General features: G+C 41.9%; 1 protein-coding gene across 1 annotated transcript; it reads left to right on the top strand.

Moving 5' to 3' along the window:
• The first annotated feature begins 256 nt into the window (after positions 1-256).
• On the top strand, positions 257-11,403 carry oprk1 (opioid receptor, kappa 1). The gene is made up of 4 exons (XM_072688117.1): positions 257-405; positions 667-914; positions 2,911-3,263; positions 5,182-11,403. The coding sequence occupies exons 2-4, from the start codon at positions 670-672 to the stop codon at positions 5,715-5,717; spliced, it is 1,134 nt and encodes a 377-aa protein (XP_072544218.1). The 5' UTR covers positions 257-405; positions 667-669; the 3' UTR covers positions 5,718-11,403.
• The last annotated feature ends 562 nt before the right edge of the window (positions 11,404-11,965 follow it).

An 11,965-nucleotide genomic window follows, 5' to 3' on the forward strand; every position in this document is an offset into this window, starting at 1 on the left:
CAGCTCCCTACCAGCGTCGCTTAGACACTTAGGGGGTTACTTTCACAAAGCAGAAGTTTTCAGTTCTCAGTAGCCTGTTATCTTATAGCCTGGTAGAAGCAGTGCCTGAGCTCATTAACTCAGCCACGTTCACCTTTAGGAACCACAGCAAGCTCTGGTCCATGAGAGTAGCCAATCAGCGCGCAGCCTGTGAGTGCGACCCACCCAATCGTAGCGCGGTAGAGGCGGGCTCTGCCGGAATACGGGTGGAGAAAATCCCACGGCGCGTCTGGAAGTGGAGGCTGAGAGTTGGGAGGCTGTGCAGGGTGGAGAAATCAACAACGACGCTTAGGTGGTGTTTTTTTTCGGGTTGTGAGAGTTTTATCTGGTCGTTTTTCCACCGTTGAAACAACGACTGACCATACGGTGAGCATATTTGTTGTTAACTTATTTTTTGGCTTTATTTCGCGTATAAAATAATGCTTATAATTGTTGGCAGTGGATCTGTCCATAGACTTTAGACATATTATAGAGATTCTGGTTTAGCCTCACTAAAAAATATAACATTAAAATATGAATTAAAATGAATTGAACATTTAAACATAATTTAAACATTAATATCATATTATTTAACCAGCGTTTGTTAAAAATAAAAATAAAGGATAAAAATGGTGTTTTGTCTCACAGGAGATGGACAGCAACGTGGTGCAGGTCTTTAAGGAGGATAAATGTCCGTCTGCTCACGCTGAGGACTGTGTGGTGAACTTCCCCTGGCAGTCTGGCTTCCCGGACGTCTACAACTACTCTGTAAACGAGAGCTGGACTGAGGACCCCGAGCCGCTGTCCCCCATCATCCCCGTGATAACGGCCGTGTACTCGGTGGTCTTCGTGGTGGGTCTGGTGGGGAACTGCCTGGTGATGTATGTCATTATCAGGTGAGAGGACTCGTGCTGTACAGTAACTGTGTTAGCCCTGAGCTGTGCTCGGCCCTTTTGACACGGCCTGAGCTGTAATTGGACTATACGGCTCGTAGACCAGTCTAAAAGTAGGCTGCAGGTGCATTTCCTCCCCCCAAATTTTGTTAGAGGGAGAGAACAAAAAAAAAAAAGGCTTTGGTCAAGGGTTCAAGAGCACGGTTGTGCAGCAGGTGTTTTGGCGCCCCCTCGTGGTTCGTTCTGCGTTAACCTGGATTCAGGACTTCGTACGAACAGCATCTTAAAGGAATAGTTTACAGACCATTCAGGATTACACAGTTTCTAACTCACGTAAAGCACAGGCAGTCCACGAGGACATGAAAAAAGCCTTTCTGTAGTTTCCCATTGGAGCTATAAGTCTCTTAGATGTAGTGTGAAAGCTGAAGATGCAAGTTTCAGACACCTGTCATGTCTCTTGGGGTAAATGTAAATATCTTTGTGAAGTGATCCTTAAATTATTGTTTATCCTAAGCTATAATCAATGCATATTCAAGCTATAATCCTAAGCTATAATCAATGCATATTCAAGCTATAATCCTAAGCTATAATCAATGCAGTATTTTTATAAAATCCTATATTAATATTTTACTGATTAGTAACTAGGGGCTGAGATACATCACTAATTGTAATTAGGAGCTGTTAGCTGAATCACTTCTCCAAGCTTTTTTCTTTAAACCGTGTGCTAACACTCATCAACCACAAACCCCTCTAAGCAACTGTCAACTAAAGATCTGAAAATGAATGTCCTCAGTACCCTTAAAGACAGGGAAGGTCTAAAAGAAGAAAGCCAAGCATTTCTGAAGTTTCAACAATGCAGACTCTTATTAAGAAGTGGCAGTTCTAGAGAACTGTGGAGGTATCTTTGTTAGAGGTGTCTTTGAATTTTTAGCCTATTCAAACTAGATGAGGTTATCCTTGGGTAAATAGCAAAGCCCTTTTGTAAGTCGCTCTGGATAAGAGTGTCTGCTAAATGCCTTAAATGTAAGTGTTAATATAATACCTGGAAGACAAAGCAAATGTCTAGAGATCTGCTCATATGCTGGTAAGAAAGGCAAAGCAGAACCTCCATATGACTGCCAAATATATATCAAGAGAGATAGGGCACAGTTCTACTGTGCAGCTTTGCCTACAAAAACATAACCTTCATGAAAAAGTCACAAGTTACCTGCTAACTTGTCACAAAATCTAGTGTTTGAAGTATGCGAGTATGCAAGCCAGGTGAGTTTTAGAAACAGTGCTATGGGCCGATGAAGTCAAAAGATGGAGCAGGAGAGAACACCTTGCCAACTGTGAATCATGGGGGTGGATCAATCATGTGTTGCCACCAGTGGCATTGGCAGTATTGCACACGTTGAGGGAAGAACAGATTCCAAACAAGACAACCTTATTCACCATTAGTGTTGGAATTCAGAGTTCACCTTTAACCCATCTATGCAGGGGACACACACTGTCACACTAAGCACATGTGCCCGAGGCAGTGGGCAGCCATCTCTGCGGCACCCAGGGAGCAGGGTGAAGGGCCTTGCTCAAGGGTGCAACAGTGGCAGCTTACGAGCCTAAGTGTCGAGTATCAAGTATCGAACCCACAACCCTGTCATTAATAGCCTGGTAGTCAAACCGCTGAGGCACTACTGCCCCAAATACCTGCATATGCTGGATGCAAATGTCAAACCATGGGGCATGGCTTCCATATCAGGATAACTGATCCAGAACATGGGTTCAAAATCCACCATGGACTACTACCTGGAGAGGCATGTGTGGACTGAGCTTAAACAAGCTGTCCACGCAAGACAACTCAAGAATATGTCAGAACTGAAGGCCTTCTGAAAGGAAGAGCAGGGGGAAATTTAAAGCCTGTAGAAGAGAAGTGTAATAAATACAGATGTTGGTTGGTTGTGTGTGTGTGGGGGGTGGTGCAGACTCTTTAACACTGCACTCTTTAACACTTTCCGGGTAGATACACCAAGATGAAAACCGCCACCAATATATACATCTTCAACCTGGCTGTGGCGGACGCCCTGGTGACCACGGCCATGCCCTTTCAGAGCGCGGACTACTTACTGAACTCTTGGCCCTTCGGAGAGGTGGTCTGCAAGGTCTTCATCTCCATCGACTACTACAACATGTTCACCAGCATCTTCACCCTCACCATGATGAGCGTGGACCGCTACGTGGCGGTGTGTCACCCGGTCAAGGCGCTGGACTTCCGCACACCTGTCAAAGCTAAGATCATCAACATCCTCATCTGGGTTCTGTCCTCCGCAGCTGGAATACCTGCCATGGTGCTTGGAAGCACGCAGACCAACAACGGTACCTATACGATATCTTTTGCAAGCTTTGAAGTTATGAATATTGTACAATGTAGAACATATGTTTAGAAGATGTTTTGCTTTTTAAAACAACACTATGGAAAAAATGGCATTTCTTGCTCCTGGGCTCCCCCTACAGTCTGGTAGTGTAATTCACGTTGTGAGCCACCCCTACAGCAAACGTTTTTCTAGACAAGCTGAGAAGCATGTGGACTGAGGCGGTATAGTAATACTACTCCATTCATTTTACACAAATATGATGCATCTTTATGCAGTTCTCGCAAATGTTGTCCTGCCCACTTCTCCAAAGTTACATAGTGCACATACATAGTTACATATTAGTTCCCTAATACAGGTCAGTGGAGCATCACAGTCATTTTAAAGCTGCTATTTGAAGGTGAAAATGCTACCTAGTGTTCTTAGAAAGTCCCAAACTGAAGACAGACACAGCTGAGGGGTAGATAAATAGATATTACGCACTGCTGGGGGATACAACACCAGTTACAGTAGAGGGTATGCATCGTTGTGTGCTGGAACATGCCCCCTTTAGTCGGACTGGGTTTGTTAGGCCAAACCGGAAATTAAACATCATTGTATGCTCAAGGTAAAGGCAGCTGGATCCAAATCACCAGTGGTCCATGGGCATGGATGTGTATCCAGGAATGTCCAGCTAACTGGGGCTTAAATTTACTTGCACGTTTGGGAGATAAAGCCTCATATCTGAGAGTGCAGAGTCGAGTGAATGGTCTTTAGGCGTGTTGATTGGTTTCAGGCTGATTTAGTAGATTTAGGTTAATTCAGCTTTTGCTTACTTTTTACCCTTTTAATCAGACTTAGCATGTCGTTAAATTTTGCAACTACTATGGGCTTGTTTTTTTCCCCACCTGTTTTTAGAGCGTGACTTTACCAAACGCTGAGCTCCTACATGTTTCGGTGTCTGGATTTCCGATTTGCAGCAATCCAGTAGCTTCTCTTCTCTATAGCTTTTAGCAGTCCTTAAAAGGTAGAGCAGAATCTGTTGAAGCCGGGGAAGTCCCATGCGTACCCTCTGTATACAACTGTTTATTTACATGCCTTAGCCCAACAACTGGGGAAAATAATTGTGATCAGATGAAATAACTGTGATCAGGGGATTATTATGTTATTATTATGTAATGATTATGACAGACATATATTGAGTGATCTCAAACAGATTTACCGACGCAGTGTGACATTAAATAAACTTCAAGATACCAATGACAAGGGTTTCACAGGGCCCTGAGGGCCTAAGCCCACCTACATTTCTAACTCAAATACACTTGATAAGAATATGGCATACTCAAAATGTCATTTTTGACCAAGAAAAATCCAAATTTACCAAAACAATATCCACTCCTCCTGAGCACCCAAGGTCCTATTAAACACGAGCTACAGTTCCAAGTATCAGCGCTGAGCATAGGAGTACACTTTGTTTGCTATAGCAAAGTCCTTATAGGCAAGTCTGTTCACTCAACAGCCATCTTTGCAGTGCCACCGGGCAGTTTTTTCCAGTCACACAAGACCAGGCCTCATCTTTAGGAATGAGGAGAGACCAAAATACTTGAAACAGAAGGTCAGATTGCCGTGTCAACCCTATTTTAAACCACTGATAAAATCTCCCCACTAGAACATGGACCATCCTCTTATTCAACCAGTGGTCTGTCTTCTCAATTATATGTCTCTGGTATAAGCCACGTGTGTGGTTGTTTACATACAGTAAGCTCGACTTGCTAGCTATTTTAGCTGACTAAACAAGCAAACAGATCTTGGCTAATTGACTACATTTGGGGTGAGGTCTTTTTCCATAGTCCATTATTACATTCTTTAAAACTGTAGACTGCACAGGCCGCTCTAAGAGCCCCTGATCAGTAATAACCTTGTCCCGTATATCCCTTCCCCAGGCACCACTGAGTGCGCACTTCAGTTCCCCGACCCCTACATGTACTGGGACACATTGATGAAGATCTGTGTCTTCATCTTTGCCTTTGTGGCCCCTCTACTCATCATCACAGTGTGCTACACTCTAATGGTGCTCCGGCTAAAGAGCGTGCGCCTGCTGTCGGGCTCGCGGGAGAAGGACCGCAACCTACGACGCATCACTCGTTTGGTGTTGGTGGTGGTGGCCGTGTTCGTGGTCTGCTGGACGCCCATCCACATCTTCATCCTGGTCAAAGCTCTGGCGCCTGGAGTCCCCGAAACCACCGCTGTTATGGGGGCCTACTTCTTCTGCGTGGCTCTGGGCTACACCAACAGCAGCCTCAACCCAATCCTCTACGCCTTCCTGGACGAGAACTTCAAGCGCTGCTTCCGGGACTTCTGCTGCCCAGGCCGCAGCCCGGCGGACGGACCAGGGATGCTGCGGGTCAGGAGCACCATCCGCGAGCACACGTGTCCGGCTGAGGGTCGAGGGGGCGGTGGCCATGGCAGGCCAGTATGACTAGCCGTGGAGCTGTCCTCCTTCCATGGGCAGGAGGACTCGAACGACCTGGGACTAACGCAGATCACCACCGCCATCTGATGGCTGACTCAGACTTCTGCATAGAGAGATGCAGAAAAGGAGTTGGGTAATTGTAGCTAGCAGATGCTCACTGAGCCCCCAGGTATTTTTTTTATTTATTTAATTTGTCATTCCCCCACCTGAACTTTGTAGTGGATTATTCATAGGTCTACTCTTTCCCCAAAGGAGGTGTGGTGGGGTAAGTATTAAAATGGAACCGACTACCCTACACCGCTTTCAAACATGGTGTTGGTTGCCTGCTAGCTGATAAAAGCTAAGCCACACTATGGTGAGCTAGCAAACCGCTCTGCTACCAGGCTAATGTAAACTGTCTGTAGTTAACTAACACTGTTAGCTAGCACTTACATTAGTTAGTTAGTTAGTTTTAAGGTTTAAGGTTCTAGTTTATTGAAATTGTGTGCATTCAGCATGACAACAACAGGCAACAACAACAAAAAAAACACATGGTCACCTGATGCTAGTTTAAAGTATATATATAGATCATGTTGTGGGAGCAGTTCTTCGCCACGGACTTAAGACAAAAAGAGTAGTTTTGTGGACTCCTCCCTGTCCCAGTCAAATCAATCTCAAGTTCAAGGTGTTGGATAATCAGAACAGCCTTCAGAATGGCGCCAGTGAGGTTACCGCAACTGAACTGCCGGAGATCACAACTATACGTTGTGTGAATCTGCAGCGAACACTAAATGGTTGACAGTATTTCTGCCAGCATTGTGGTTGGGGTGAGACTAGGGGCAGGCAATACAGTGATTATTTATCATATTGTGATAAATTATGTCCTTGTGAAACCCAGTATGCATTTCTAGGCATATTGTGGATTTTGTCAGTGCTTAAAGAACGCTGATCAATATCATGACCATATCATTAGATTACACAACAGTGTAATTAGGCTGGTTTAACTGAATGAAGTGCAGCAGATTTACTGTAAATAAAAGTACTGTACTCAGTATGAGACAGGGTTTAAATAGTACCTTTTAAGAATCTGTCACTACTGAGGCATAAATATAGGAAGTATATTTCCGATATTATAAAATATTATAAAATATTATAGTTTTTGATGGAATAAATATTTTGACCATATCGCCCAACCCTAGGTTAAAAAAAATTAAAAAAATATGGTGTGATAAAAATATCTTCATTATCACATCAGGTACCTTATTCTGTCCTCTCTCTCTCTCTACTGTAATTCACACAATGGGGCATGTTAACGGATCAACATTGCATTCTGGTTTGGTGACCGCAACCTCATGCGTAATGCTAGCTGAGACTATACACCGATCAGCCATAACATTACCATTAGGTGGTGATGTCAAAAGCATTGATTATTTTCATCCACAGTGGCATCTGTCAAAGAGTGTGATACATTAGGCAGCCTGTCTAAGAAAGGACAACCTATGAACCAGTGACAAGCTCATGGGCACGTAAGGCTCATTGATGTGATCCATGGAGGCCCCCACCTCACAATTTACAGGACTTTAAGGATCTGCTGCTACGGAACGCCTTCAGAGTTCTTGTGGAGTCTACCCCTCTGAATGGTCAGATCTGTTTTCGTGGTACAAGGGGAACCTATTCAGTATTAGACAAGTGGTACTAATGTTATGGCTAATGTATCTGATGAGACAGGGAGTAAAAAGCCAAAAAGTTAAAGAGTTAAGAGTTAAAAGATGATAAGCGTTTTGAGATACAACACCTCCTGAAGGTTCGGGATGTTGCTGTTAGAAATCTGAGAATCAGAATACCCCTCAAGGGGGCGCCAGGGGGTGCCTCCCCTTTTGTAGAATTGAACTGCTGGGGCTCTGGACTATACTATATGTGTGTCCGCAGTGCTGTGCCTCAAGCTATCTCTGAGAGAAGTGTATGGTAGCGCTGGGGTTGGGATGAGATCCAGAACTATACGAGATCCTTTAAAAAAACCTTTACATCTTCTATCCATTCTCTCTCTACTACAGTTCCCCTAGTATATCCTGCATACTGTACAGTGTTCAGTACAGAATACAGTCCAGTAACAACCCTTTGTTCAGTTTCGTGCGATACAACCCAGGAGCACAACTAGATTATACAAACATCAGGAACTGAGCCAGTCGGACAGATCTCAAGACCCATTAAGCCCTCCAATTTCTGCTTGGCAACCATTGCAAGCTGGTTTTCCCCCATTGCGTTACACCGGGTACATCATGGCTACCTTTGGCTACACACTGGAATGTTTGTCGTACTGCCAAAACAGTATTTACAGAAAATCAGGCTTTTTAAGCACGTTTGGTTATAGTTTTGAAATGTCAAAAGAGCTGTGGAACCTCATTGGTCCCTGTGCACACCTGGTCTTGACATGCGTCTATATGTCAAAATTGACATTTAGACATATGGTCGTTTATACTTGCTAATTCCTTGTGTCTCGAATGCGTCTCCAGAGACGGCTTGTAATCAGATTTCATGGCATTTTCAGGAGCGGTACCGCACATTGATGATCTCATTGTCCTGCAAGTCCTTGTTTATGTCAATATACAGGGCTGTTAAAGCCTTAGAACGCAATAAGAGAGGAGACAAAAACTTAAAAAGCTATTCAGAACATGTGCAGTGATGATGCAGTTAATTAGGTGGTCCACTGAGCCTCTGAGTAGTGAATCAGGAGGCTTTAGCATTGTGATATGATCATATGCATTCTTGACCACCTCCAAAGTGCCTCTTAGTGACACACTGGTTCACGGTGCCTCTTTGAGATTCTTTGGACCCCATTCATTGTTGTCCACTTATGATCAGATCTTTAAAAATGTGTTTCTAATTTTTCTACCTAAGCCAGAAGGCCAAGTAACCTACCCCCTGTTCACGTAAACTCCCCCTATCACTAGCAATGCCGGCAACACTAGGAGGGTGGAGGCTAGCACGTCTCCTCCGACACGTGTAAAGCCAGCCACCGCCTCTTTTCAAACTGCCGCTGACATTACTGGGCAGCCAACGCACTCAATGCAACAGCTAGCAGCCACCTATGCTGACCAACATCACACTAGTAGTAATGTGAGGAGAAAGTGCCATCAACCCACCCCTGAAAGAGCAAGGCTAATTGTGCTCTCTCTGACTCCGGATGCTGATGGCAAGCAGCATGACCAGGGATTCAAACCAGCGATCCTCTGAGAACTCATGATCAGATCACACTAGATGTACATGTCCCTGGTGTGAACTGGGCCATTGAGTTTCTGGCACTTCTATTGAGAAGGATAACATACATACAGCCACGTTAACTCAACCTTTCTTTCTTTCTATTTCTTTCTATTTCTCTTTCTCTCTCCCTTTTCCTTGGTGATTTCTTCTTGACTGTAATTGGGTTATTCCTGCACCCTAGAATGTGTCATTTTTAACCCTATTTATTTGAATACCCATTGAGAGCCATTGGGCAAATACATTACTAAAAAATGAAATCGATAAAAAAAATGCAAAATGCAATACAGTAATTGCATTTTCCACGCATGTACAGTCCATTATCACAGAAAACCGAGTAAACGGAGTCCGATGCAAGGTTTAAACTCAAATGCAGAAAAAAAAAAAGAAATAGGAAAAGAGAACCGTATGTGTGTGTGGATTTACGAATGACTTCTAGACTGTGAAATGACTCTTCTGCACATACATGGTGTACATTTCAATGTAACATGATCATCACTCAGGAAACACTATGTCATTTGCATGTCAGATACAGTTACATTATGCTGCAGGAGAACAACGCTATTTTTACAGACTGGACGTTATTTATTCAGAACTGTTACAAAAGCTTTCTTTGCATTTAGTTTACTGATCTGCTGTGAAACGCTGAATGTGCTTACCTCGAGGAAAAATTCTCACCCATGTACGCTCGCTAAACAATATTCTGAAGTTAATCTGATGCCTTGTTATAGCTAGGGTATCTTCGATGTACGCCTTTTGCTGCAAAATGTGGAAAAAAACGTTTGATATACCTTTTGGACAGAGGGCTCTCAACAACAACTGCATAAGGCCTCGTTCACACGTGTTTGAATTTTTTGGAAAACATTGTTTTTTCTCGCCATCTCCAAGCAGCGTTCATAAAATTCTCTCCATCCATCAACACGAGAACGCAAAACATCCCAAAAGCGCTTGTGAGAACATGACAGTCTAGTGGGGGCGGCAATACCTCAAAGTTTGATCAAGTGTAACGACTAAAACAGACCTAAATACAGCACAAAGCTGAAGCACATTTTCTAACAATGCAACACGCAAGTGAATGTTGGGATTTCAGCATTTTCAAAAAGCTATGTTTTCCCTGTCCACATGAACTGTCAGAAAGTCAGAAATCTTCACCCTGTGTGTAAAACTATAAAATGAAAAAAGACTGGTTTTAAAATGATCCGGATGTTTGTGAACGGGACCTAAAGAACTTGAAGAATGTGCACAAGAAATAAACATGTCCATGCTTATTTGTAGTACCATTTAGTATTGTTTCTCACAGAGAAAACAGTAATCTCTGATACTTTTACTAAGGATAAATTCACTCAACTGTGCTAAATCACTTTCAGGCCTGATCCAATTAGCCTGATCTCCCTTGCAAAATGCTAACTGGCAAGCATTTGCTTTCATTTAGTAATAGCATTTATTATAAACTATTAGTAACTAAGCATGTTTGGACGTTTTTGAACCTCTTTCAGCAGAACTCCTATTACTACTGGTAACAAAGCTGACAATATTCTGACTCATATTTTCATATAATATATCTGAATCATATTTTCAAAATTTCATTTTGAACAGGAAAACACATGGATATGAATATGTCAGATATTTCTTACTCAGAAAAAAATACATAGTGCATCCAACAACAAAGAAATCATTGTATGTGCTATATACAATAATGTAGCTTATAGACAACAAGATTTTACAGTGTATGCTGATCTGTTTTACATTTGGCATTAAACCAATAATAAACATAGATTCAATTAGTCAATTTTTTTCCAGTGACTACTCAAGGAAAAGTGATGTGGCAAATATCTGATATTCATTATCCGCAAGGAATCCCTCTGATTCTATACCAATTTCCTTAGAGGGTCAAGTGTTTAAAAATACTAATTTTGTAATAGATTTTTTTACAAGCGTACATGGCTTTTCTTGTAGATGTGGCTCTACAAAGCAAAACACTCCTAAAGGTATTTGAATATTCTCAGCCTTAGTCATTTTTAGCATTTAAAAATATGTAACGCCTGCTGTGCCTTTTGTTAGTTTGTGATTGACCAATATGAATGACTTCAGTTAGTCATGATCACAGTGTACCTTAAAGCTCTTTACTGGACTTTGTTAATGTCTTGCCCAGATTGTCTGATTCAGTGTCATCTTTATGAAACTAAAACTCTAATACTAATAATATACCATGATCGTATAACCTGAACTACGGAAAGTGTGTTACCTGTTTGCTCCTCATGCTGTTTGCTTTGTGTAAAATGCTCTTTGCTTATTGACAGACGTTTCTTTTCTTTGTTTTGAAGTAAATACTATTACCATCATGCACTTGAGTCATGTCTGTGCCAACAGCTACAGTATTACCTGCCTTGTAAATGACCTGTATATAAAAATGTACATTCATCACTAAATCAATAAATCAATAAATGATAATGTACTCCTGTTTTGGTTTTGAACTAAGATGTGTGAGTGAACTGTTTGTTTGCTTATTGTAACTACACACTCTAAATGGATCACGTAATTAAACACAACAGCAGAAAAAAAATATATATATTTATAATTATGATTATGTATCACTAGCTAGCACAAATAGAATCTTTGGGCGGGAGAACAGATAATTGTGTAATGTAAAGTGCGATCTACCCTCTGAGATCAACAGTAGTGTCAGAAGCTGTGTTTTCATCTCTAAATAAAATCGCTAAAAGGAACAAACTTAGTAAGATGTTTAATTTGCATTGGAAAAGGTCAGCGCGTTAAAGTTTAACATTGTGTGAAAGATTAACATTGTGTGTGTTAATGCTGACAGCTTACTAATGTATATGTATCTAAATAATGGCTGCTGTCCAACAAAAAACATGTATCTCATCATTTTTGTCTGTTTTTACTTTCCTCCATGGTTTGAACCCTGTAACTGTTCTGTATAAACACTGTGTAAATAATTCTGGATGAATGGACCAATAGAAATGCTCTAAATTACCCAGAATAAACTCTTATTATAC

This window comes from Salminus brasiliensis, chromosome 9, assembly GCF_030463535.1.
Source record: "Salminus brasiliensis chromosome 9, fSalBra1.hap2, whole genome shotgun sequence".
In the NCBI taxonomy this organism is placed as follows: domain Eukaryota; kingdom Metazoa; phylum Chordata; class Actinopteri; order Characiformes; family Bryconidae; genus Salminus; species Salminus brasiliensis.